Here is a 27,696-nt window from a genome sequence, read left to right as displayed (position 1 = left end):
GATTTTTTTTTTTTTTTAAACCTTTTAAACATAGTCATGTCCTTTGCATTAATAATTCCCCTTTTCTTTTTTTTTTTTTTTTTTTTTTTTTTTTTTTTTTTTTTTTTTTGCTTTTGAATGCAGGAAGGGCTCCAGACCCCCTCCCTGTTGATAGAACGGTCCAAACGGACTTGAATCTGTGCTTTCTGGTGGGTGTTGTGGACGGGTCGGGCAACTGTACAGGGGTGTCTCCCCCCAAAAGTCTCCTTCCACCCGAACCCCCAGCTAGGAAACAGAAATTGATTATCAGTTGATCCCCTCACTTTTTCCCTTTTTGAGGGGAAGTCTTCTCTATATGTTCAGAAAGACCAAAACCCTCCAAAATGAAAAAAATTAAACCAGAGATATAAAAGTCAAGGTTGTAGTGTTCAATAAAGGGATACTTGGCTGGTCCACTGTGGTCACATCTGACACCCTTGGTGATCTTGGGTACAAGACTTTAAATTCAAGGCTGGTGATTGGAGGACAGGAACTGTGGTGGCCTGTCCTTGGGAGGGGACAGATGGGGACATGAGGTGCCCCCACACCTTCTCTGCCCCCGATAGAAAGCTAAGGACAATTGGTCACCCAAATAAGGCTATGACTGAGGGACCGGGGACAGAGGCAGGCTGGGGGGCCAGCACCCCAAAAGGCGGGACCCTGGTATGAGGGGCAGTGGGGCTGGCTGGGTGTCATCCTTGGTGGGGTGGCCGGGGGACCCCAAGTTCTGGAGGCAGATGGTGAGTTCCTGGTTTGACATCCAGCTGGCCTCAGTCTGTCCTTGGCCCCCGCTGAAGTGGCCAGTTCAAAGCCACTCTTTCACGGGTATTAAGAACTCAAAAAAGTTTGGCCCCGTGGTTAACACTCCAAAAATATATATATAATGTCTATAATTCTCTATATATCCATGTATAGATGCATTCAGTCAGGGAAGGTTCTGGTTTTGTGCTGGGAAGTCTCTGAGTAGGGGTAGGGAACAGGGTCACATCCCCCCCAGTCAAGGGACCGACCAGTGGTGGTTTGGCAGTGTGCAGACCCTACATTCCCACCCCACGTGGTTCTCGGTGGCTTCGCAGTTTTTTGGGGGAGGGGGGACAGGCAGGGGAGGAGGGGGTAACAGAGAGGGCTGGTGTCCAAACGCGGCTGTAATTTACAGAAAAGTCCTGGGTTGGAGAGGCATCAGAGAAAGGTGGGGAATGGCACAGAGGACACTGTCCCATCTCACTTCTGTCTTGCCTGGGAATCCTTTTTTTTTTTTTTCAAAATAACGGCGCCTTGGAGGTCAACGAACTCCATTTAGAAAACAGTTACCATCCAGGTGGCTCCATCTGGTGACTGGGGACATATTCCTGCCAAACCCCCAGGAAGGGTTCCCTCCTTCCCAGGCGCATTCCAAAAGTGCGCTGGACTGAACCCAGTACCCAGCAGATAATCTGCCAAAAATCTGAGTAGCTGAGTTAAGTAAAGGGGAAGTTGAGGTCTGTTTTTATTGTTCCTGAATGACGCTTTTCCTAATAATAATAACAAAAAAACACAACCAGGCAAAAGACCACCTACATCCCCAAAGACCCCAGGCGAGGCCTCTTGGCAGCTGTGTTTAAAAAAGAATCAAAACTGTGATTAAAAAAGAATCAAAACAAATTCATCCAAGCTCTGCGGGTGCGGCTTGTGCTGTATGGGCGTCACCTCCTCGTGGGACTATTGTGCAGTTAACACCACAGTTTAAAATCAGCTGTGAGGGTTCAGTCCCTAAGGAAACTGCTGATAAAGTCCCCCCCACAATGGGGAAATTTGACTTTTGGGTGTTTTTCTTCTTGAGTATTTGTTTTTGTTGGTGTTTGTTTTTGTGACTGTGAGTGGCAATTCATTCCTTGTTGTTTTTTTTTAACACATTGGGGATGAGGTCAGAAGAGAGGAAGCCAGGGTTCACTGCAGCCAGTAGGGATGGAAGTGGGGAACTGGAAGGCTGTCAAGATGAACCCACCTTCCTGTGCTTCACCCTGTTTCAAGCTGAACTGGACACTAGGGACCCAAAGTGGGCTGTGCGGAACATATTTCCTCTGGTTTCTCAGCTGGGAGAACATCCTCACAGGATAGAAGCTCCCCATCACACCCCACACCCCAGTGACACCCCTCCAAAACCCTATTGCAGAGCCCCCCTTGATGGGAGACACTGGCATCTCCCCACTTCCCACCCAATCCCACCCTCTGCACCACCCCAGCCACAAGGTTATGGGGAGGCCTGTGTCTGTCCCCACCAGCCTCTTGGGGTGTCACTTCCACCCCCCTCCCCAGGATTCAGAGAGTGAGCTCAGAGTGAGAGGAGTTAGAGGAGACCCGGGCTGGGGCAGGGCATCACCTGGAGCCACACCCACGGCTCGGGGCGGCTATGGGCACAGTCAGTACGGGTGTCCCGGGTCTTTGGGTCTCTTCAGCTGGACTTTGAGCCTCTTCATCCCAATCTGAAAGCCGTTCATGGCCTGGATGGCCGACTGTGCGCTGGCTGGGTTGTCAAAGCTCACGAATCCTGTAGGATCAAGAGCGGACTGGTGGTGGGTGCCGGTCCCCTCAGGCCAGACTGAACAGCAGTGTTCTCGCTTTCTGTAAGTCACTCTACCCTGAGCCACGCCCCCAGCCCCTCACAGGGGATTCCGGGCGGTCACTCTACCCTGAGCCACGCCCCCAGCCCCTCACTGGGGATTCTAGGCTGTCACTCTACCCTGAGCCACGCCCCCACCCCCTCACAGGGGATTCCGGGCGGTCACTCTACCCTGAGCCACGCCCCCATCCCCTCATTGGGGATTCTAGGCTGTCACTCTACCCTGGGCCACACCCCGACCCCTCACTGGGGATTCTGGGCTGTCACTCTACCCTGAGCCACGCCCCCAGCCCCTCACTGGGGGATTCTAGGCATGGCCACTCACCGAAACACTTGCTCTGGTTGGTAGCCCGATCCATAAACACCTTGGAGGAGATGATATTGCCGAAGGGCAGGAACATCTGCGTCAGCTCCGTGTCTCCAAACTCCTGGGGGAGGTGGTAGATAAACAGGTTACAGCCTTCGGGACCTGTAGTGAGGGAGAGAAAGACATAATGCCGGCAAGGAGAGGAGGCGGACCCCCCGGGGCGGGGTGTGGTCCTGGTCTCTGATTGTGGATGGAGAGGGGGAATCCCCATGACTCCCCAAAAGGAAGAGGGGGAAACAGAGGAGGGGTCTGAGGTCCTGGATCCCCCATTTCCCACCCTGCACTCGGACCCACCCTCCTAGGGCTCATCCCAGACTAAACCCTGGTTTATTCCTCCCCACCCTGTACCCCAGAACCCAACTATGCCCTCCTCCCAGATAATCCAAACCCCTGAAGTGACACGAAATCCCTGTCACCCATTTGCCAGCCCCCACCTCCAAGCCATTTATTGAAGTCAGATGAAGAGGACCTGGGATCAATAAAGACTGTCATCCCAGCATGGGAACCTGAGGTAGAGGGACTGCTGTGAGTTTGATGCCAGCCTGGGCTACAGAGTAGACCCTGACTCAAAAAGGCTAAGGCAGGGGGCTAGAGAGATGGCTCATCCATCAAGAGCACTGGTTGCTCTTGCAGAGAACCTGATTTCAATTCCCAGTACCCCCATATGGTGGCTAACCACTATTGATAACTCCAGTTCCAGGTGATCAGAGCCCTCTTCTGGCCTCCACCAGCATTGCATGCATGTGGTGTACTTACATACATACATATAAAAAAATAAATCAAAAACTTTTTATAAAATAGGCTGAGGCAGGAAGATCATGAGATCCAGTCCAGCCTGGGCTACAAAATCCCTGTCCCCCCAAAAGAAACTTCATGTGTCCCATAGTCACCCCCTCTATCTGTGGGGGATGGGTCTCTGGTACCCCTGGGATGCTAAGCTCCACCAGTGCTCGGGTTACTTCTAATGCGGGCTTGGTGTCCTGCAAAAGGCATAAACATGTCCTTTCCTAGACTTGAATCCATCCAGAAATGGTTTAGAACTCCTGATACCCCTCAAAGTCTGTGTATAGAGTTGTTTGTTACACTGTATTGTCTGGAGAACAATGAGAAAAATAGATACATGTTTCCTATAGGCTGGATTATTTCTTGCCTGAATAATCTTCTTTACACAATGGTTGAAACAATTATTTGAAACTCAGCCCGTGGAGGGTTAAGGAGAAGTGAAGGGGGTTAACTGCTTTTAAATTACATTTTATTTATTTATTTGGGAGGGAGCACATGCTATAGTGTGTGTGGAGGTCAGAGGACAACTTGTAGGAGTCGGTTGTCTCTTCCACCATGTGGGTACTGGGGATCAAACTCAGGTTGCCAGACTTGGATGCAAGTGTCTTTACCTGATAAGCCCTCTCTCCCACCCCTGGGTGAATTTTTAAAACCTACTTTCATTCACTTGGCCCAGGAAAGCTGGAGTTGGGGCTGGGCGAGGCCTTGCATAATTGAGCCTTCTTTAAGTATCACTGATGTCACACTGTGGTTAGGGGTTCAAGACTCTGGAGATCCTGAGAAATGTCTGGAACTTGTGGCTATCAATGGTAGGCAAGCACACCACCCGTTGCTGACTGTGGCTCTAGGTGCACAGCACCCAAGGGACACACCGCGTGGCCCTAAGTAGCACAGCCCAGGGACATGGTGGCCTCTCAAAGCCTGGTGCTCCAGCTGGATGCGTGAGTCATGACCACAGGATGGGGTAGGGATGGAGCAGAAAGCAGGCTCAGGCTGGAGAGCAGTCGGCGTCCAGGGCTCACCCTCAGCCATACTGGGGTCACCTCTCCCCAGTCCCCTCCCTTTCCGCAGGAAAAGGATTAAGGCGAGGATGTGACTCCTGGGGTGACGGCACCCGCAAGGCCGGTGTGGCAGACGGGGAAACAGTGGCACCGGCTGGGAGCTGCCTTCGGACTGCGTTTCCAGGTGAGAAGTGGGCGGGGAGTCAGACGCCCCGGCTCGCCCCTCTCACCTTCCACGGCCTGGGCTCCCCGGGGCAGCCTCAGTTTACCCAAGGCACCTCCTGGTGCCAAAGTGCCCAGAAAAGAGGGTTTCCGCTCTCTCTGCATGGGCAGAGGGGAAACTGAGGCCGGGCCGCCGGGTCGGCAGGTGTAGGTGGGGGCGGGGCCCGCGGTGTCAGCGCCTCACCTTCCCGCTGCTGCTGCAGGACGTGTGCAGGCTGCGGGACGCCGTGCGCCACCGGCGTGAGGGCCGCCGTGGGGTACATGGCTGCGGAGAAGGCAGAGGGAGGGGCGTGAGCGGAGGGGGCGGGACCCGGGGAGAGGCGGGGCTAACGGGGAGGAGCCAAAACCCCGGCAGAAAGGAGCGGAGCTCTGAGCTGAGCCTCCTTGGGGAGGTAGATGCCACCAGGAAGATGGGGAATGGGACCTCAGAGAAGGGGGAGTTGAAAGCAGCATAAGAGCCTGGGGCCTCTGTGTGTGCAACTGGGTGGGTGTCGCCACACGTAGGGGCGTGGCTAAGCAGGATCAATTGATGGGGGCAGGGCCAGGCTTCCCCTTACCTGTGAAGTGCTGGACTCCAGAGAAGGCCGGATGGAGGGTCTCTGCCACGGTGGGGCTCTGGGCTGCAGGACAGAGGAAGAACTGAGCGGGGCCTGGTGGCGGAATCTTCCACCCATCCTGGAGCTGGAGGGCCCTGAAGCTACCAAGCACCGTGGCTCCCCTATGTTAAACACTTAATGGACATAATGCCCACTGGCTAGGCAGGGAAACTGAGGCTCAGAGGTCCTTAGTATTCACGGATGGACTCACAACTTACAGAGCCACAGGTAACTCTAGAGCAAATGTAGTTGGGTGCAGTGGCATACACCTGTCATCTCAGCATTTGGGAGGCTGAGGCAGGAGGATCATCATGAGTTGAAGGCCAGCCTGGGCTACAAAGCAAATTTGTGGACAACCTGGGCCACAGGATTAGTCAGATTCCAGCCTGAGCTACATAGTGAGACTGTCTCAAACAACAGACAGACAAGACTGTTTTTTGTCCCGGGTGATACATGTGCCTAAAACAGGCCTTTGATGTTGATGGGCCCCATTTTCCAGATCAACAAAACAGGGTTCAGAGCCTGCCAGGAACCTACCAGGGTCCCAGAGCTGGAATTTGAACCCAGAACCAGCTGGATGCATGGTTCCCATGCAGTACCCTTCCCTCTGTCCCTCTGCCCACATCAGCCAGGATGTCGTTCCCAGGGTATCACATGTGGGAACCTAGTCATGCTCAGCAAGCACATGGACACCCCAGACACCATCCTAGGCTCCAGGGAACCCCCCAGCTACCTGGGTAGGGCACAAGGCCATTGGCATACACGGTCTCCAGGGCAGGGTGGCCACCAGCAAAGGGCACGACTCCAGCAAAGCCACTGGGAATGGGTGCCACAAGGCCAGGAACAGCAGTGGTGCCCAGCAGTGGGGGCGAGTGTAGCCCTGAGGGGGAAAAGAGGGTAGAGGGGGCTGCAGAAAGTGGGGGACCCTACCCAACCACCTTGAGTCCCCCCGAAGCTGCTCACCAGAGGCAGGGGTGATGGGTGTGGTGGGCAGACCGTTAAGGCTGACGGTGCCGACCTGCTGGATGTGACAGGGGGAGAAGGCCACGCCAGGGCTCAGGTAGCTGCCGGAGGCGGACAGGACGGTGGTCTGTTGCTGCATGAGCTGGGGGCAGAGAGGGTATAAACTGGTCCTGTCCAACCCAACCACAGCTCAGGAAATGGGGTGAGAGAGGAGCATGGGACATTGTAGCTAAAGTTGGGATTGGGACTCAGTCAAGAACTGAGGTTCAGCTTGAGATCAGGGCTCAGTCTAGGTTCAGGGCTCAGTCAGAAAATGAGGCTCAGACTTGGATCAGGGCTCGTTCTTAGATTAGGGCTGAGTAAGCATTAGGGTTCAGATTGGGACCAAGGCTCAGTCTAGAGTCAGGGCTCAGTTAGAAATTGAGGTTCAGCTGTGAATCAGAATTCAGCATGAGATAAGAGACCAGTAAGGCAGTAAGGGCTCAGCTGCAGATCTACACAACTCAGGATCAAGGTTCAGTCTGGATTTAGGGCTCAGTTAGAATTTGAGGCTCAGTGGCTCAGCCTGGGATAAGGGCTCAGTCAAGAATTAATGCTCAGTCTGGGATCAGGGATCAGTCAGGCATTAGGGGCTTTGCTTGGCATCAAGACTCAGCTTGAGATCAGGGCTCAGTCAGAAATTGAGATTCATCCTGGGATCAGGGTTCAGGATTGGAACACAGTTTAGTCAGGAATTTAGCTCAGTTTAGGATTGGATCTTGGGTTAGGATCCAGAATTAGTCAGAAATTGAGGCTCAGCATAGGATCAAAGCTCCGTCTGGACTCATAACTAGGTTTAGGACCAAGAATCAGAAATTTAGATTCAGTTTGGGATCAGGGCTCAGTGTAGCAACAAGGCACAGTCAGGAATTGGGTCTTGATCTGGGATCAGGGATCAGTCAATGATTAAGGCAGAGTCAGAAGTTGGGGCTCAGTCAGGTCAGATCTCAGCTTGAGGCCAGCCTGGGTTTAGGGTTTAGTCAGAATTAGATTGAATGCAGATTTAGGGACAGCATGATCTTGGCTCAGTCCACTTGGGTCTGAAAAGGTTAGAGTTCTATCCAAGGTCAAGGTGCAACTTGGACTGGGGGAGGCTGAGCCGGATCCCCAGCGTGGTCTTGGGAGTGCTCCAGTGTACATCGTGGGGTCACTCACAGCCTGGGCGTAGGCACTGTAGGGGCTGAAGGGCAGGGTGAGGGATGGCGTCAGAATGCCCAGCTGGCCCACCATCTGCTGCATCCGCCGCAGTGTCCGCTCCTTGTCCGTGTCTGCAAACTTGACCACCAGGCTGGATGAGGCTCCCTGTATCGGGGACAGTGTGTGGGGGTGGGGGGAGCACAGGAGGTAGCCAGAACTCTGGGGTCCCCAGAACCCTGCCAGCTCAGGACCCTTGGATGAGGAGCGGAGATGCCACCAGACACAAGAGCTGGGGCCATGGGACCAGGAAACCACAGGAGCTGGGGCCACGGGAGTTGGGGCCATGGGACAACAGTGTGGTGAGGGCCACAGTCTCTGCCAGGCAGCCACTGTCTATAAGGTGGGGCACACAGGTCCTGAGGGTCCTGGCTGTCGCCATATGCTCAATAGCAGGTGGAGAATCAAGTGGGTGGAGAGAGATGGTTAAGAGAGTTCAATCTGGAATTGGGACTCAGTCTATAATTAGATCTCAGTCAGGAACTGGGACTTAGTATGGGATCATGGCTTAGTTCACAATTAGAACTGAGTGAAGAACTGGGGCTTGGCCTGGAATCAGGGATCAGTATATGACTAGGGCTCATCAGAAACTGAACCTATAGATCAAAGTTCAGTCTGGGATTAGGGACTAGGTAGTATTTGGAGCTCTGCCTGGGATCAGGGCTAAGTGCATAATTAGGGTTCAGTGAGGAATTGGAACTGTCTGGGGACAGGACTCTATGATTAGGGCTCAGGCTGAAATTGGGACTTATTTTGGAGATTAGGGCAGAGTCTAAGATCAGGTCTCTGTCAGGAATGTGGGCTCTGTCTAGGACCAGGGCTCAGTCTACAATGAAAATTCAGTCAGAAACGGAGGTTCAGTCTAGAGAATCAGGGTTCAGTCAGGAAATGGGGTTCTATCTGGGATCAGGGCTCAGTCAGGAATTGAGGCTCTGTCTGGGATCAGGGCTCAGTCTACATTAGAATTCAGTCAGGAATTGGAATTCTGTCTGGGATCGGGGTTAGTCTACAATGTAGGGCTCAGTCATGAAGTAGGGCTCATTCTGAGCTCATCAAGTTCCTTCCTGGTGATCTGGCCCTAAACACACTCCAGGCTGGCTTGCTGACATGGCCCCCTTGATGGAGAATTTACTCCCCATTTTCTGGGGATACCTCTGAACATGAGGAAGCTGGCCTTGGAGATTACTGTCCCTGCACCTGCTGGTCCTGCCTCTCGGCCTTTGCTCCTTCCAGACCCATAGAGCTCCTGGGACAATGTCTTGCACAACACACACACACACACAGCTACAGGCATACACACACACACACACACACACACACACCTCCATTGCAGCCTTACCCACACTCCCTCTTTCCTCTCTGAAGCAGTCTTCAAGGAATGCCAAAGATGGGGCCCATTTTCTCCTGACTTCCCTCACCCCATACCCACCACCATGGCCAAGGGCGACTCTCACTCACTGGCATGGTCTGGCTGCCATGCAGGGCATGGATGGCTGCCTGGGCCTCTGTGTGGGAGGAGAACTTCACAAAGGCACAGCCTGGGGGGGCGGAGATGTGAGAGAAGAGAGAGAGAGATTAGTTTGGAACAGGAAGAGAAGCCCTTGGTAGCCAGTCATAGACAGCCAGACATGAGCTCAGACAGACATGACGAACTGAGCAGGACAGACAGGAAGGCCACCATCACACGACCATCCACCAGAGGCAGGGAGTCAGACATCAGCCATCCACCCCCATCTATCCACCCACCCACCCACCTTTCCATCCACCCATCTCTCCCTCCCTCCCTCCATCCCTTCCTCCCTCTTTATCTTTTTTCATCCATCCACCATCCAGCTACCCATCTGCTCAGCCAATCAGGAGTTCAGCCCAACAGTCAGGGAAGTGTTTGAAGGAGTCTTTGTCGATCTCTGTCCCTGTCTGTCTCTCTGTCTGTCTCTGTCTCTCTGTCTCTCTGTCTCTGTCTCTGTCTCTCTCTCTCTCTCTCTCTCTCTCTCTCTCAGAGTCAGAGGGCTAAGGGGGGGGGGCGGGGGGGGTGGGGGGAACACTCTTCACAATAAGATCTGTCTCTCTGTCTCTGTCTCTGTCTCTCTCTCTCTCTCTCTCTCTCTCTCTCAGAGTCAGAGGGCTAAGGGGGGGGGGCAGAGTGTGTTGGGAGAACACTCCTGACCATTAGAAGAAGCAAGGAGCAGCTTTGTGCCCACCATCTCCGGCCCCTCACAGTCCATAGTTCACAATGAGATCTGTGGACTCACCTTGTCAGACAAGACACAGGCAGTCCTGTGGGTGTCCACCCACCCAGGCAGACACACCCCACAGCCAGGGTCGTAAACCAGGGTTCAGGGAGGAACCATCCCACCAACCACACAGATGGACAGATACAGGAAGACATAAACGGAGAGAGTTCATTGGGACAGAGGAAGAGAGGTTGGGAGTCCCAGGATGGAAATGGCCGCATCCTGCCAGATCCGGTGTTCCCAGAGGATACAGTAGTCAGGATTGCATTAACAGTGGCCAAGGCTGGCCCCGCCCCATCGGGAACGCCCCTTCCATAGGCCTGGCGCCGACTCCACATTAGCCCTGCCCCTAGCCCCACTCACAGCCAGCCCCACCCTAGCCACACCCACAGTATGTCTCAGTCCCTAACTGCACCCACAGCATTCCGGCCCTAGAATGTCCCACACCTACCCACACCCACAGCCAGCTGGACCACCCTAGCCACGCCCACAGTGTGTCCCACCCCATAACCACACCCACAGCCAGCCCTGGGATGCCCCGCCCCAGCCACACCCACATCTCGCCCTGCCCTCTGGCCACGCCCATCCAGAAGTTCCCTTTCAGTAGGCAATGTCCATCTTCCAGTTCCATCCCTCCCCACAGACCCAGCCATCTCCCCGCCAAGCCCCAAGAACCCGCCAACCACTAGCTCTGCCCTCCCACACGCCCCTCCCCGTCCCGCAGGCCACACCCCTGCCAGGCCCTCTCTTTTCTAAGCTCCTCCCCTCCTGCAGGTTCTCTGCAGCCAGGCTCCTGCCTGAAATGCCTCCTGCTTCCTGGAGTCCCCACCCATCCTTGGCCCCTCCCCTCCCATGCCCCGCCCCTTCAGGATCTCACCCTTCCCTGGCTCCTCTTCCCATACCCCTCTCCCAAGCAGGACCATTCCACTCCCGGGCTCCACCCTCACGCCACGCCCCCTTCCTGCAGGCCCGCCCACTCCCGGACGCACCGTCCTGGCCCCGCCCACCCCTGGGCCCTCCCCGCAGCCTGCCACTTACCTTTGCTGCTGCCATCGGGCCCTCTCAGCACAGTGCATTCATCGATGACACCGAAGGGCTGGAAGAGCCTGAGCACGTCCTCCTCCGACTGCTGCTTGTTGAGCATGCCAACGAACAACTTCCGGTCCCCTGTGGGCGGAGCCCCGGCCCACGGCCCCGCTGAGCTCCTTGCCTGGCCCTAGGGGACCCTCCGCCCTGTCCCCCGCTGCCCCAGGACCTTTGCTCATGCTGCCCACCGCTCCATCTCCCAGGAATGGACAGCCTGGTTGCTATGGAAACCATACTCCCGCAGCTGTCACTCATGGGGGTTAGAGGGACAAAGAACTTTAAGGAGAGAGACTGATGGGGAGGAAGTGACAGAGAAGGATAAGAATTAGAAAACGAGAACGAGAGAGAAAGAGAGACAGAGACACAGAGAGAGAGAGAGCCATCTTTTTACTTCCTGTCCTGTACCGACAGCCTCTTGGACAATGACTGGGACTGGGGACCCAGGTGGCCTTTACCGAACTCCTGCACATAAGTCGGGGTCCTAATAGACGTGCCCCTACCCCCACCCCACCCCATTACAGGGTCTGAAAAGATCTCCCAAGACAGGCGAAGTCCTGCCACGGCCGGTCTGCAGGCCATGGAAAGGTAACTACTACCTCCGCGACTCTCGCTGTCCGCTGGCTTCACCTGGATAGGCCGCGCCATCTGGGGAGAGAGGGGGGCAGAGTCAAGGAAGGGAGTGGCTAGTGGGGGTACAGGGAACCCTCATCTGAGGTCTGCTCAGTCTTCCGTGTCTTAGCACCAGATGCAGGTGAGACCTGGGAAAACTCTTAGCTATCCTTCAAAACGCAATTTTCTCTCAATGGGGGCCAATCCCCAGGCCCCTGTATGCAAATGTGGTACTGGGGTTTCTACCTTCTAGAACCCAAGTCCATTTCTTCATTCGGTGGAGCCTGAATGCCAGTTAGCCCAGAGAATCACAAACAAAATGATGGGGACTGTTTATTACCAGGCAGTAGCTTACTGATACTCCCTAGGTAGGTTTGTTCTCTTTAAACTGGCAAGGAGACTCGGCATATTTAAGTGGGCTAGCCTGCCCCGTGAACCCACTGTTCTGGGTTCTTCTGTCTCCCACCTCGGGCACGGAAAATGAGAGGAATCCTCACCTCTTGCCTCCCTCCAACAGCATGTGTGCAAGGCCCTGAATAAGAGCTAAGAAGGATTTCTGAGGACAGGAAGGGATGGGGGTGTCAGGGAGGCCCAGGTTGGAGTCTTCCTCTGGACTTGGGTGAACTACTCATCCAAAACCCAGCTCAAATCTGCAGGCAGCCATCTGCCTTCCCCTCGGATCCGGCCCTCCTGCCTGCCATGGAAGTTTCTATTTTCCCGTCTCCCTCCAGATGAGGGACCCCAATGTCCCACAAGCACAAGGAAGAAAAATCCACCAGACTAGGCACAGGGACCGATATCTCCCAGCACAGGAAGGTGCGGGGCGTGGGGGTTCCCACCCCTGGGAGTCGGAGGATCCCACACAGCTCTGGGGCCTTCAGTGTCTGTGTGTAACTTCCTGGGGCTGCGGCCCAGAGAAGGCGCTCAGCAGACAGGAACCTCTCCTTAGTGACGTGTGCACCTGTTTGGTGGTCCCCCCAAAATGCAAGGTCCAGAGAGAAGGCCGGGTTCAAGGAGCTTTCTGGGCCCCGTTTGCGGCCTACAACCCCCTCCCCCTCTGAGAACCCCCACAGGCCTCACCCTTAATCCATCCGATCTTGGGGCTCTGGGCGCCCCTCATTGTGTAGTCCCGCCACCCCCTAGCCCTTTCCCCTCCCCCTCTGGTCTTCCGGCTTCCTCTGAGCCCCTCCCCTTCCGGAATCCTTTCCTCCCCCCACTTTGGGGGAGCCCCTCCCCTCTCTTTAAGACCCTCCCCCAGCACAAGCCTCCCAAGGATCCTAACTACCTGCCCTCCCCTCCCTTCCCCCACCCAGCCAGCCCACCACCCCCTCCCACTCCCTCTGCACCTGGGTACCACACCCCGCAGCCAGTGGGGGGAGGTTTATTTAAACAGGATGGGTCAGGGCGTCCAGAAGAGGTGTTGGGGGGAACAAGACAGGGGAGGGATCCCCCAAGATCTAGCCTCCCGCTACCCCCCATCAGCACAGCACGGTCCCTCCCACCCGCCTCCGCCGGCCCTCCCCTCCTCCTCCTCTTCTCCATCCTTCTACCACCTTGGGCAGATGAAGATGAGGTTGCCATGGCAACGCTGATTCACCCCGCGGAAGCTGGCAGTTTTTGCTGCCATGGAAACCCCCTCCAAGAGGGCCCCCTCGGAGTCCACATCTTGCCTCTCACAAAAGAGATATTTAAATATAATCTTTGGGAGATGGATGAACCGAGACAGAGATCCTGTCTCCAACACCCATTCTTGGGTGGGGGGGTCCCTATCTCTTCTGCATCCTCACAGCCCGTCCAACACTGGACCTGGGGTTTTGTGCCTCTGAGAGCATCCTTTGAGCCTCTGGGTCAACTTGGTGACAAGGGGTCCCCAGGGGTCACAGAGAGCCATGGAGCACCCCCTTATCACAACCACGTTCCCACCCTCAGGCCCTGAGTCTGGCTTACCTACCCCATGGAGGCGCACCCTGGCTGGCATCCATATGCTTCTGTCCCCACACACCCTGCTACACACCAGCGTTGGGGAGATAGGGCTCCCTGCACCTTCTGGTGCCCTAGCCGGCCCACCTCCTTCCATCTCCCTCTCTCCATCTGTCCCCCCCAAGGTGCCCTCCCTCCCCCACCTTCCACATCCCATCCTGCCCCCTCCAGTCCTCTGTGCTTTACCCAACACCATTTCAGGTAGAGTGATGGGGGGGCAACCTGCAGGGGGACCCTCACTAGTCTGGCACAGAAAGTTACCCAGAAACTAGAGGAGATGGGAGTTTCAGCGGGTTTTGAGGAGTGAGTAGGAGTTTAGTGGGAGAGATGAGGACCAGCTCTGCTTGGAGTCAGAGCTTGCATGGCCCCATTTCATGTCTAAGCAGTATTATGGGATGGATACTTATTTCCATTTTACAGGTGGAGAAAGAGGAGATGACGAGGCCGAGTTTCTGCTTGTGTTTTCGAAGTTGTGCCCAAGGACCCAGGTGTTCCTGGTCTGCGGCTCAGAAGCAGGTTGGGTCCTCAGGTGATTGGGACCCCATCCTCACTCTGCCCTCAGCACTCTGGGAGTCACACAATTGGCAGAACAAGTTCCTTGACGCCTGAGCCATGAGTTACAGACAGGCAAACTGAGGCCTCTACAGGGAGAGAGACCAGAAGAAAGTCTGCTGGCCTAGTTGGGGCAACACAGAATTCATCTCAAGTTGCAAATCCTTTGAAGATTCCAGGCCCCTGGGAAACCTCACCCAACCAGGCTGTTTCTGGCCTGTTCCCACCCTTGCTAATCAGATTGACCTGCAGAGGCAGAAAAGGGACAGGGTCTGTCTGTCACAACACAAACCAACCTCGATTCATCCTAGGAAAGACAGGAGACAGACCAAACACCCCATAACTGCAGATAGATAAATCTTGCTGTTGGGCTGCAGAATACTACGTAGCAATGAAAAGGGTTGGATGAAACTGTCCCACGCTGAGTACTGGGTGAAATAAACAGCTCATAGTCATGGGCCATTGCAAGTAAGGGCTTATAGAGTGGCGTTTTAAAAGATGGAAAGAAGCCAGGCTAGTGGCTATAAAAGCCAGGAGGTGCCTCTTGAAAAAAAAAATTTTTTTTTGGTCTTTTTGAGACAGGGTCTCCCTGTAGCCCTAGCTGACCTGGAACTCACTATGTAGACCAGGCTGGCCTCAAATCACAGAGATCCACCTGCCTCTGCCTCCCGAGTGCTGGGTTTAAAGGCCTGTGTCATCACACCTGACTGATAAATTTTATTCTATTTGTAGGAGTGTTTTGCGTGCATGTATGTAGCTGTGCCCATGTTGTGCAGTGCCCACGGAGGCCAGAAGAGGGTGTCAGATCCCCTGCTGTTGGGTCCTGGGAAACTGAACTTAGGTCCTCTGCAAGAACTCTATGGGTTTTTTTTTGTTGTTGTTGTTTGTTTTCGGTCTTTCTGAGACAGGTTCCTGGCTGGCCTGGAACTCACCATGTAGACTAGACTAGCCTTGATTTCACAGAAATATGCCTGCCTCTGCCTCCTGAGTGCTGGGGTTAAAAGTGTGCACCACCAGGACTGGAGAGATGGCTCAGTGGTTAAGAGCACTGACTGCTCTTGCAGAGGACCCAGGTTCAATTCCCGGCACCCACATGGCAGCTACAAACCGTCCTTAACTCCAGTCCAGTTTCAGGGGATCCAAAGCCCTCTTCTGACCTCCGTGGCATTGCATGACACGGGTGCACTCACATACATGCAGGCAATACACTCATACACATAAAATAAAAATAATAAAATGTTTTTTAAAAAGTATGTACCACCAGGCCTGGTTAGTCTAGAACATTCTAAATTGCTAACATCTGATAAGGTAGCTAGCTTCAGGGTCTAGAATATCCTGTATCTCCAGCATACAATCTGACAGCTGTCTTCCAGTTTAGAACATTCTACATTGCTAAATGCCCACTTATGTTAGCCAGCTTCAGTATCTAGAACATTCTAGATTTCTAACATTCACTACAGTGGGTAGCCACATGCTCTAGAATATTCAGATCTCTAATTTCCACTATGGCAACTGGTCTGGAACACACCGTGATGTGCAGCCCTGCCTGCCCTTCCGCCCCCGCTTGTGTCTGTAAACAGCTGTCTTGGCACATAGCTCTGTTGTCCCCTCTCAGCAAATGTTTTTATACTTCAAGTAGCTGCCATGGGGGCTGTGTGGTCCGCCAAGCAAAAAACATTGGCTCTTTTAGCATTTACGGGAAAAGTACTGACCCTTACTGTACAGCACTCTGAATGATGCTGTCCAATATGGCGACCACTACCACATGGGGGCTGTCTGGCACTTCGAACGTGGTGTGGAGGACACAGGAATGGAATTTAAGCTCCATTTTGTCATAATGAATGCAACTATCCATTTAAAGGCAATACCTGATGTCTTTCTTGGGAAAGTTTACATATGTTACAATCTAGAAACTGAGTACTGTTTCAACCACTTACTATATAAATGATCACAAACCTCAGGTGCACTTAATGAAAATTTTGTATCCTGTGCCAGGGTGGGGTTCATGCCTATAATCCCACAATGCAGGAGGCTGCCATGAGTTCAAGGCCAGTCTTGGCTACAGACTGAGACTTTGTTTTTAAAAATTAGGCAATAAAACAACTGTAGTGGTAGAGGCCTGCCTCCCAACACTTGGGTAGAGGCAGGATGATCAGGAGTTCAGGGACATCCTCAGCTACATAGTGAGGTCAAGGCTAGCCTGAGGTACATAAAAAAAAGATTGGACCCAAATTTGTGAGAGCACAAGATGATAGATTTTTGAACAGTCAGTATAGGGAAAAAAAAGAATGTGAAATCCCCACTATTATTTTCCATTTGTTCACATGTTAAAATGATGAGATTTGGAGTGTACCCAGTAAAAATGAAATCTATTATTAAAAGTAATTTTACTTCTCCAGCACCTGAAAACAGGATTTTGTTTGGGAAAAAGGGTTTCAGGAAAGTAAAGACATGGATGGAGCCTGAGTTAGCCCTGTCCCCCCAGGGGAGCCTGGCAGAAAAGCAGGGACACAGTGATGAGGGTACTGAGAGAGGAGAGGCCAGGAGAGCAGAGCAGGGCCCAGAAAGGAAAGATGAGATGTGCCTGGGTGATCAAGAGCTGGAGGAGCCAGACACAGACAGCTTAGGGGAGTGATGGGAAATTCCTGCTGATGGAAACCTACTGATGTGAGAGAAAATATACAGATGCTTAAGGCACCATGAAGCCAGGTCTCCTCAACATGGCAATGAAGTGAAGGAACAATGGATGGGTTGATGGATGGACAGATGAGTGGATGGATGGGTGGGTGGATGGGCGGATGGATGGATGGGTGAGTGTGTGGATGGGTAGATAAATGGGTGGAGGAATGGATGGATGGGTGGGTAGATGGATGGACTGATGGGTAGATAGATGGGTGGATGGATGGATGGATGGATAAGTGGATGGACAGATGAGTGGATAGTTGGATGGGTGGGTGAGTGGGTGAATGGATGGTGGGTAGATGGGTGGATGGACTGATAGATGGATGACTGGATAGATGGGTAGGTGCATAGTTGGATGGGTGAGTGGGTAGATGGTTGAATGAATTGGTAGATGGATAGATGGATGGGTGATGGATGGGCAGGTGGATAGATGGAAAGATGGGTGGATGAGTGGGAGGATGGATGGATGGTTGGGTGTGTGGGTGGATGGATGGATGTGTGGTTGGATTGATGGTGGGTAGATGGATGGGGGAAGATGGTTGGGTGGATAGGTAAAGGGATAGATTGATAGATGGATGGGTAGATGGTTGGGTGGATGGGTGGGTGGATGGATGAATTAGTAGATAGATAGACAGATAGATGATAGATGATAGATAGATGATAGATAGATAGGTAGACAGATAGATGATAGATAGATAGATAGATAGATAGATAGATAGATAGATAGATGATAGATGATAGACAGATGGATGGGTGGATGGGTGGGTGGCCGGGTGATTGTGTGGACGGCGGGTGTGTTCCTTGTAGGATACGTGACACCTTATCAGGTCCTTCAGCCTTTCCTGTGTTGTGTGGGTGACATTTGAATTTTTAAGTTTGTGTCATACTAGGGTGAATTTTTAAGTTTGTGTCATACTAGGGTGAATTTTTAAGTTTGTGTCATACTAGGGTGAATTTTTAAGTTTGTGTCATACTAGGGTGAATTTTTATAAAAACTGAGCATCTATTTCTGAAGAGCTCACTCAGGTTTAATGCGCCCTCCACACAAGCATGAGGACCTGAGTTCGAGCCCCACTGTCCACACGCATCACCAGGTGGTGCATCTTACTCCCTGACCATTGGAGGTGGTACAGGCATGTCTCTGTACACAACTGCCAGTCTAGCCTACTTGATAAATTCTAACCCAGGGAGACATCCTTCCTCAAAAAAACAGAGTAGGTGGTTTCCTAATGATGGACAGTGTGGGTGTTCTCTGCTGTCCACACGAGCACACACATGCAAGAACACATGCACATCCTCTATTGCAGATGTTCCAGCCTTTGCAATGCCATGCACTGTGAGGAGCTCCCCGGAGTCAAACAAATCCCAGCACCATGCCTCTTACTCTACAACTCTAAGCTAAATACTTTGCTTTATAAATTCCCCAGTGTGAGGTAGGTTGTTATGGTCACACACACAAAAATCAGATGAAAACTTCATGTTTTGGGGTTTGTTTTTTTTTTTGAGGTGTTATCTTGTTTACGACCACTGTGTTTTCAGTTTTTTCCCCCACCCCAAACTGTCACACTATTTCAAGTGCCAAAGATCAGAGAAGTCAAGTCACTGGTTCCCTGTCACACAGCAAGGAAAGGTCGGAGCTGAGTGAGGCTCTAGTTTCCTTTGTATAGGAGAAACAGAAGCACTCTAGTCTCTGCTTTGTGGCTCACAGGATCTCCTCAGTCCTTACCTCATGTCCATACCCCATCCTCTCTCCTCCTCCTTCCTCCCTCTCTACGCCTTAATCACTCTGCTCCAGCCTCCTTGATGCTCCTCCAACACCCCAGGCTCCACCCTGCCTCAGGACCTTTGCACAGCTCTGTCCTCTGTCCCAGGGCCTTTGCAGGAGCTGCTCTGTCTGCCTATCCATGAGATGCATTTCTGTTCAGACCCACTTGTGCAGTATACAGCCTGCTCAACTGTATGCAGTCATGTTGCTGTAAAGTACAGAGCTGGCACACAGTAGGCAACTGGGAGCTCGCATCAGTCATCTCTGCTGCTTTATCTCTTATATCTCGTTCTCAGTTCAGAGGCGCAGACATGCAGCCTGGATCCCCCAAGGCTGAGAGTGACCCTGACCCCCCCTCACTGGGCAGGATGGAAGACTTACCCCCGGCAGGGTCTTCTGTTCGTGCAGGGCCGTCTGAGCTTTGATGGCCGAGTCTCTAGCGCAGTAGGTGAGGAAGGCACAGCCTGGTGGGAGAACCAATATGTGAGAGAAGAGGGCAGGCACCATGTGCACAGTTTCGAAATTCTCAAGAGCCTGAAGGTGGGGACAACCCAGGATACATGGATGGCCACTCCCAGCCTGGACAGCCACACCCTAGATTATTACTCAGTCATGAACAAGAGTGAGGCTCCAGCGTGCAGCAGATCACGCAGGGACCCCAACGACATTGTGTTCAGTGAGACCCAAACACAAATGCCATACAGTATGGGACTCCATGACAGGAAATGTCCAGAACAGGATAACCCAGAGGAAGGAAGTGGATTAATGGGTGCAGAGGGAGGAGATGAGATGTTAGTGTTTAAGGAGGGCAGATTGGGAAGATGTTAACTTTATGTGGGTGGATGGTGATGGCCACACAGCTACATGAACAAGCTTTGAGTGGCCAACCTTCATGCTCACAAATGGCAAAGGGCTAGCCTGGGTGTCCAGGGCCTGCCCAACACATAAGGCCCAGACTCCACCCCAGCACTGCAACAAAAAAAAAAGTGTTGAAGATTCAACATTAAAATTGTATAAATCTTAGCCAGGCGTGGTGGTGCATGCCTTTAATCCCAGCACTCCGGAGGCAGAAGCAGGCAGATCTCTATCAGATGGAGGCCAGCCTGGTCTACATAGTGAGTTCCAGGACAGTTGGGGCTACAGGGAGACTCTGTCTCAAAAAGAGCAAATTTTTTTTAATTAAAAAAATCAAGTTGTATAAATTTTGCAATAAAAATCAAGCTGGGGAGCTAGGCATGGTGATGCACACCTTTAACCCCAGCACTCAGAGTCAGAGGCGGGTGAATATCTGTCAGATGGAAGCCAGCCTGGTCTACACAGTGAGTTCCAGGACAGCTGGGACTAGAGGGAGACCCTGTCTCAAAACCAAACAAACAAAAATTGGGTTAGGCTTGGCAGCACATGCCTGTCACCTCAGCACTCAGGAAGCTGAGGCAGGAGAATCAGGTGTTCAAGATCAGCCTTGGCTACATAACGAGTTCAAGGCCAGCCTGGGCTACAGGAGACCCTGTGTCAAAAACCCAAAAAGAGCCAGGCATGGTGGTGTACACCTTTAACCCTAGCACTCAGGAGGCAGAGGCACAGAGAGCTCTATGAGATTGAAGCCAAACTGGTCTACATAGCAAGTTCCAGGTCAGCTGGGGCTACAGAGGGACCCTGTCTCAAAAAAAAAAAAAAAGAGAGAGAAATAAGAAGAGGAGGAGGAGGAGGAGACGGAGGAGGAGGAGGAGACGGAGGAGGAGGAGGAGACGGAGGAGGAGGAGGAGACGGAGGAGGAGGAGGAGACGGAGGAGGAGGAGGAGACGGAGGAGGAGGAGGAGACGGAGGAGGAGGAGGAGACGGAGGAGGAGGAGGAGACGGAGGAGGAGGAGGAGACGGAGGAGGAGGAGGAGACGGAGGAGGAGGAGGAGACGGAGGAGGAGGAGGAGACGGAGGAGGAGGAGGAGACGGAGGAGGAGGAGGAGACGGAGGAGGAGGAGGAGACGGAGGAGGAGGAGGAGACGGAGGAGGAGGAGGAGACGGAGGAGGAGGAGGAGACGGAGGAGGAGGAGGAGACGGAGGAGGAGGAGGAGACGGAGGAGGAGGAGGAGACGGAGGAGGAGGAGGAGACGGAGGAGGAGGAGGAGACGGAGGAGGAGGAGGAGACGGAGGAGGAGGAGGAGACGGAGGAGGAGGAGGAGACGGAGGAGGAGGAGGAGACGGAGGAGGAGGAGGAGACGGAGGAGGAGGAGGAGACGGAGGAGGAGGAGGAGACGGAGGAGGAGGAGGAGACGGAGGAGGAGGAGGAGACGGAGGAGGAGGAGGAGACGGAGGAGGAGGAGGAGACGGAGGAGGAGGAGGAGACGGAGGAGGAGGAGGAGACGGAGGAGGAGGAGGAGACGGAGGAGGAGGAGGAGACGGAGGAGGAGGAGGAGACGGAGGAGGAGGAGGAGACGGAGGAGGAGGAGGAGACGGAGGAGGAGGAGGAGACGGAGGAGGAGGAGGAGACGGAGGAGGAGGAGGAGACGGAGGAGGAGGAGGAGACGGAGGAGGAGGAGGAGACGGAGGAGGAGGAGGAGACGGAGGAGGAGATGGAGGAGGAGGAGGAAGAGATGGAGATGGAGGAGGAGAAGATGGAGGAGGAGGAGGAGATGGAGGAGGAGGAGGAGGACATGGAAGAGGAAGAACAAAGGAAATGGCTGGGAGCTGATGTCAAATAAAGGTGAAAGCAGGTTCCAAAGGTGGAATTGGGCCTGGGCCATCTCTGTGAGACCTGGAGGTTGATGGCCCTCATGCGACTTTGCATCCCTTAGCCTGGGGCTCAGTTCACAGAGGGAAACCGCCCTGGGCACACAAAGGCGCTCGGCGCTGTCCGCGGTACTGAAGCAGACCCTGGGTCTCCCCGGTCTCCTGGCCTTTCTGCTTTTTAGGTGAGTTAATAATAATGTGTGACTAGGAGGCTCATGAAGTGCGGTTCCTGTCAGGCCCAGGGCAAATATCAAACCCTAGCCCCAGGCTGTGTCTTTCCTCAGGAGTATGGCTCCTTCCACTCAGTATCCGCAGATCCAACTTGTTGTACTGCCTCATAAGGAAATTTTCTCAACAATTCATTTAAACAATGCCAACTCCCACATGCCCAGCCACCAGGGATATCACCAATCCATCCATCCATCCATCCATCCATCCATCCATCCATCCATCCATCCATATATGCATCAATCCACCCATTCATCCACCCACCCATCCACCTGCCCATTTACCTATCCATCCATCCATCCTCCCACCATCCATTCATCCACCCTTCCACTCACCCATCCATCCACCCACCCACCCAACCACCTACCAATCCATTCATCCACCCATCCTCCCACCACCCATCCATTATCCACCCATCCACCTCCACGCAGCCAGTTCCCAAAGAAAACTCCACTTCTCACCCCATTTCCAGCACCCTGTGTCCCTCTCTGACCCAGTACATCATCTTCTCCCTTGCATGGCTTTCCAGGGTAGTGTGCCTTCGCGAATGCTGTTTCCTGCCCCCAGATCACCTTTCCCACCCACAAATACCTGGCACATGTCTTGTGTCAGGAGGTTAATTAGAACCCCCCATCATGACTTCATTTCAGTTCCTTCTTGTAAGATGCTGGTCCCCAATATCTTCTTAAAGACAGCCGGGGAAACTGAGGCATGGAGCGGGATGAGGCCTGGTTTGAAGCCACCAGAGTAACTCCAGCAGGGGCCATGTTCCTGAAAGCACCCAGCAGTGACCTGGGGTAAATTGTCCTCCCCCCACCTGTGTCAGGCTGCGTGTGCGTGTGTGTGTGTGTGTGTGTGTGTGTGTGTGTGTGTGTGTGTCCCGAAAGCCAACCTTGTCCCTCCAGAGCCCCAGCGTCCAGGCCTTCCCCAAAGCAGCAGTGGCTCCCACTGTAACAGTGGGCCAGACCCGGCCCCCATTGTACCATCCCTTCAGAGTGCCATAGCGTATGACAAACACTGTCATTAACATGGAAATGTTTATGAAATCACACTTGGGGCAACTGGGTGGTCAGACAGACCCAGGGTAGAGCAGGTGGACACCCCCTTGGGATGGAAGGAACCCCAAGGGGGTGGTCTGTCTTCCCTGGGTGGTGGAGGGCAGAAGGAGCCTTAAATTCAGCCCAGGGTGTAGCCTGAGCTGTGGCTGGAGTGGGGCCTCACTATCTCGGTAGGTCCAGGTGTCTCTCTTCCCCTTTACCTCTGGATATTTCTGATTAGCACTTGGGGACTTGCTCCATCCTGGGGACCCACCCCACTGCTCTGGACCATCTAAGAGGTGCAGAAACAACATCACAGAGATATCGGCAGGACATCCCAAGTTCTCTCTTTTGGCCAAGAACCCCCAAATTCCCATTAATTCTATCTCCATTGACCTGAGACCCAGAGAGGGGCAGACACTGCCCCTAAGTCACACAGTACAGGCCCAAACAAAGGCCCACCTGTCTTTGCAGCCATGGTCTCACATAGCCCAGGCCAGCCTGGAACTCCCTATTAGCTGAGGATGGCACTGAGCTCCTGATCCTCCTGCCTCAACCTCTGGAATCCTGGGATGACATGCATGCACCCCCACACCCCTGACTTCCAAACATCGATTCAGATGTGGCAGGCCTATTCTCTCCACCTCTGAGGACTTGACATGACAGGGAGTGTGTGCGTGTGTGTGTGTGTGTGTGTGTGTGTGTGTGTGTGTGTGTGTGTATCTGGAAGCCCCTCAATCACTCAGGCCTCATGTCCCTGCCAAGCAGACCCTGACTGCCCTAATTTCCATCTTGGTCAGCCTGTGGCTAACCCCCACACCGCCCCTTCATTACTGTCCCGGGTCCGGAATTTCCAGGGAAGCCTTTTTAAAAGAGAAAAACAGCTGGGCATGGTGGCGCACACCTTTAATCCCAGCACTTGGAAGGCAGAGGCAGGCCGATCTTTGTGAGTTCGAGGCCAGCGTGGTCTACATAGTGAGTTCCAGGACAGCTGGGGCTACAGGGAGACCCTGTCTCAAAAAAGAAAAGGAGAAAAACAAGACTGCATTCACACTGCCCTGTCTTTCCAGGTCACTCTGGCACCAGTGCCTTTTGAAGCCACGTTGGGGACACCACCATTTCCCATCAGAAGTTTCCAGAAATGATTGCTTTGCACAGACATGGGTGAGTCTGGACTGATCCACAGGTGGGAATTAAATTCTCTAGATCTCCCCTCTTTTGGGGATGATGTTGGTTTAGAAAAGCTGTGGGGAGATGGGGCTGTTCCCCCCTGTCCAGCAGGTGCCAGTCTGGGGCCTGGGGACCTGAACACTGGCTCCGCCCCCATCTGTCACAGCTCACTTGCTCCCTCACCCTCCTCCCTCCCCTCCCTCCCTCACTAATGCACTCCCAATTGTCATTCACCTGTGTGTCATTTGCCATTTATTAATTTGCTCATCCCTCAGCCACACTTCATCCATTCCCTCCCTCAGTTTCCTCTGTCTGCAACCATTCTCACACTGACCCATCCACCCACCCATCCATCCATCCACCCATCCATCTGTCCACCCACACATCCACCCATCCATCTGTCCACCCATCTATCCATCCACCCATCCATCCATCCATCCATTCCTCTGTCCACCCATCCATTCATCCATCTGTCCATCCATCCATCCACCCACCCACCCATCTAACCACCCATCCATCCATCCACCCATCCACCCATCTAACCGCCCATCTATTCATCCATCCATCCATCCATCCATTCATCCATCCATCCATCCATTTATTCATTGGGTCACCTGTCCATCCATCCACCCATCCACCCATCCACCCATCTATCCACCTATCCATCCATCCACCCATCCACCCATCCATCCATCCGTCCACCCATCCATCCATCCACCCATCCATCTGTCCACCCACACATCCACCCATCCATCCATCCACCCATCCATCCATCCACCCACCTATCCATCCATCCACCCATCCACCCACCTATCCATCCATCCATCCACCCATCCATCTATCCATCCATCCACCCATCCACCCATCTATCCATCCATCCACCCATCCACCCATCTATCCATCCATCCATCCATCCACCCATCCACCCATCTATCCATCCATCCATCCATCCATCCAGCTGTCTCATTCACCCACCAGCCTTCTTCAGCAGGTGGGTCTGCAATGGGTTCCAGCTCCCCACAACTAAGGGACATCCTGGGGCCTTGCTGAAGACAGAGACCCCCGTGTGACCAGCAGAGGCCTTGCATTCCCTCCCCAAGTCCCCAACACCTGCCTGCAGCTTGTCAAAGCCACCCAGGTTCAGACACTGGGACCCAGAGCAAGCTGGATGATGCTTGGTGACTCTGTCCCCAGGTGTCACTGTCAGAGGAAGAGGAGAGGCCTCCACCTGCCCACATGGCTCCCCTCCTCTCCCCTCCCCCCTTCCTCCCCTCCCCCTCCTCATCCCTGTCCCTGTCCACAGGGTCTGGCTGACACCTCTCATTGTCTGGGCCTCAGCACTGGCTGGAACCGGAGGAGTAGCAACGGGAGGACCACCTGGTCCTCCCAAGCCCCGAGGCGCCCCGTCTCCTGCGCCCCCCCTCGTCCCTCACCAGGGCAGTTACCGGTCAGCCCCGGGTGCTGGACATGTGTCCCCAGCCAGCTGCTTGCTTTGTGAGACGAGGCTCCAGGTCCAGAGATGGAAAGTTCCCGAAAGCTAGGGTGGGGGAAGGGAAGGTGGGGGTCCCTGGCCTCCTGGCACAGGGTGGGAGTGTTGGGGGGGTCTAGGAATGGGAGGGAGTGGGGGAAAGAGAGGGAGATGCCGGAGAGGATGGAGGGAGATGACGGAGAGAGGGAGGAGGGAGTGGGGAGGAGGGAGAGGGGGCGGAGGACGGGAGGGGGCAGCTGGATCCGAGCGGCACCCCTGGGGTGGAGGGGGTGCAGGGGGAGGGAGGGTGATGGGGGGATAAGCAGGGGAGACTTGGGGTGCAGGGGTTGCATCCGTGGATGCTGGGGAGAAGGGATCCAGAAGCTCAATGTGCAAAAGGGAGAGTCAGGGGTGCAGGATTTAGAAAGAGAGGCTGAGCATGTAGAAAAAAGGGTGCAGAGTTCAGGGGTCTGGGACCGGGAACAGGGGTTCAGGAGTACAGGAGATTGGTTCAGGGGTAGAGGAGGTGGGGAGTAAGGGGAGATGTAGGGATTCGGGGGTGCAGGTGAAGAAAGAGATTCAGGGTTCTGAAGTACGGGGCTCAGAGATCCAGGAGGTGAGGTGTAGGGCTTCAGGGGCACAGGAGATGGGGAACAATGATTCAGGAACACAGCAGGTGGGGTTCAAGGGTTAAGGGGTGCAGGAGATGGGGTACAAGGGTGCAGAAGGCGGGGTGCAGGGAGGGGTACAGAGTTTAGGGGTGCAGGGTTCTGGGATGCGGGGTGCAGGGGGCAGGGCTCAGGGATGCACGCGGCAGGTGAGGGTTCTGGGGTCCCGGCGCGGGCGCGGCCGCCCACCTTTGTGCACGCCGGTGTGCGGATCCTTGAGCACCGTGAGCTCGTAGATGCGGCCGAACTGCTCGAAGAGCGGCTTGAGGTCCTGCTCGTGCAGGTGGCGCGGGATCTGCCCCACGAACAGCTTGATGGCGTCCAGGTCCTTCATGCCGTCGGGCCGCGCCCGGGGCGCTCGGCCGCTGCCGCCCACAGGCCGCCGGGCAGTAGCCGCGTCCTCGGTCCGCGGCCGCCAGAGTCAGCGCTGCACAGCGCGGCCAGCGCCCCCGGCGGCCAGCCCAGGAACTGCAGGGGGAAGGGAAGGGAGGAGGGGGAGGGGGAGGAGAAAAAAGAGAGGAGGAGGGGGAGGAGACAGGAAGGGGTGGGAGGAGGGAGAGGAGAGGGGAGGAGGGGGGAGGGGGAAGAGGAGGGGGATCATGGGGCAAACTGAGGCAGGGGCAAAGGGACAGTCACAGAGGAAGCTGAGGTCTGCAGTGGGACAGGGTCACAGGGTAAACTGAGGCCTGGATGGGAAGCTGGTGGAGGAACCAGAGGAGGCCTGAGGCCTGGAGGGACATAGAGACACTGAGACCCAGGGGTTCACAGAGAAATGGGGACCCCACGGGGAAATTGAGGCCCAGAGAAGATGACGCACTTGGCGAGGTCACACAGCAGGACTCAAACTCGGCCCAATTCGGGAAGGCCAGACACCTCCCATGATCCCTTCTGTCTTCCCCATGCTCCAGATAGCCCAGCCTCAGTTTCCCTAGTCTCCAAGTCATACTACAGAACGAACAGGCTGGATGCCATATGGCTTCCTAATCGGTGGCTGCCGTTATCGCCATCCGCGAGCCCCTGGCCAACGCCACGTAAACACGAGGCTGCAGACCGCGGAGGAGCCGGGGTGGGGGTCGGGGTCAACTACAAACACCCTGTCCTTGGCCTGCTGCGCCTGCCTGGTGCTGGGGCTCCGTGAACGCAGGGCCTGGCTAGGGAGGCTGGTCCTCACACAAGCTCCGTTTCCATGGAGACGGGAGCAGGATGCTTGGAGCCCCTCGAGCCTCCGTGCTGGGAGAATCGTTAAAAAGAATCAAGTGGGGGTGTGGGGGTGGCAGAGAGCCATCAACCCTTCCAGGAGCTAAAGATGGGTTTTTGTTTTGTTTTTTCTTTTGGTCTTTTGACACGGGGTCTCCCTGTAGCCCTAGCTGTCCTGGAACTCATTATGTAGACCAGGCTGGCCTTGAACTCACAGAGATCTGCCTGCCTCTGCCTCCCAAGTGCTGGGATTAAAGGTGTGCACCACCACAGCCGGCAGGCTGTTAGTTTTTAAGACAGGGTCTTGGTGTGGAACCGTGAAGCCCGCATCCCCCTGCCTCAGTCTCCCCACTCAGCAGGCCTGGTTTTGAAGACTCATTTTTCCTTTAGCCTGTTTAGTCCTCAAAACAAGTCCATACTGCAAGAGGGGAGGAACCTGTCCAGCTGGCCTGGGTCCCCAGAACTTCAAGCACCCTTGGGGTTCTAAAAGTGTTTCTAGAATTTCTTTCCT

General features: G+C 54.2%; 1 protein-coding gene across 10 annotated transcripts; it reads right to left on the bottom strand.

Moving 5' to 3' along the window:
- Positions 1–1,250: 1,250 nt before the first annotated feature.
- Celf5 (CUGBP Elav-like family member 5) lies at positions 1,251–26,391 on the bottom strand. Of its 10 annotated transcripts, none has more exons than XM_008837016.1 (12): positions 26,178–26,391; positions 19,072–19,154; positions 11,696–11,747; positions 11,055–11,183; positions 9,241–9,320; positions 7,744–7,890; positions 6,550–6,691; positions 6,320–6,466; positions 5,548–5,610; positions 5,175–5,255; positions 2,943–3,086; positions 1,251–2,545 (listed from the first exon to the last, which is right to left on the bottom strand). In XM_008837016.1, the coding sequence occupies exons 1-12, from the start codon at positions 26,320–26,322 to the stop codon at positions 2,418–2,420; spliced, it is 1,341 nt and encodes a 446-aa protein (XP_008835238.1). In that variant the 5' UTR covers positions 26,323–26,391; the 3' UTR covers positions 1,251–2,417. The 10 variants fall into 10 exon arrangements, with proteins under 10 accessions (XP_008835238.1, XP_008835242.1, XP_008835240.1 ...); XM_008837020.3 differs by having other exon boundaries at positions 2,943–3,045; XM_008837018.1 differs by having other exon boundaries at positions 6,550–6,604.
- Between the last annotated feature and the right edge of the window lie 1,305 nt (positions 26,392–27,696).

Source organism: Nannospalax galili, unplaced genomic scaffold, assembly GCF_000622305.1.
Source record: "Nannospalax galili isolate Female #2095 unplaced genomic scaffold, S.galili_v1.0 scaffold77, whole genome shotgun sequence".
In the NCBI taxonomy this organism is placed as follows: Eukaryota; Metazoa; Chordata; class Mammalia; order Rodentia; family Spalacidae; genus Nannospalax; species Nannospalax galili.
The sequence above is the reverse complement of the archived record's forward strand: the minus strand, read 5'-3'. Positions and strand labels throughout refer to the sequence as shown.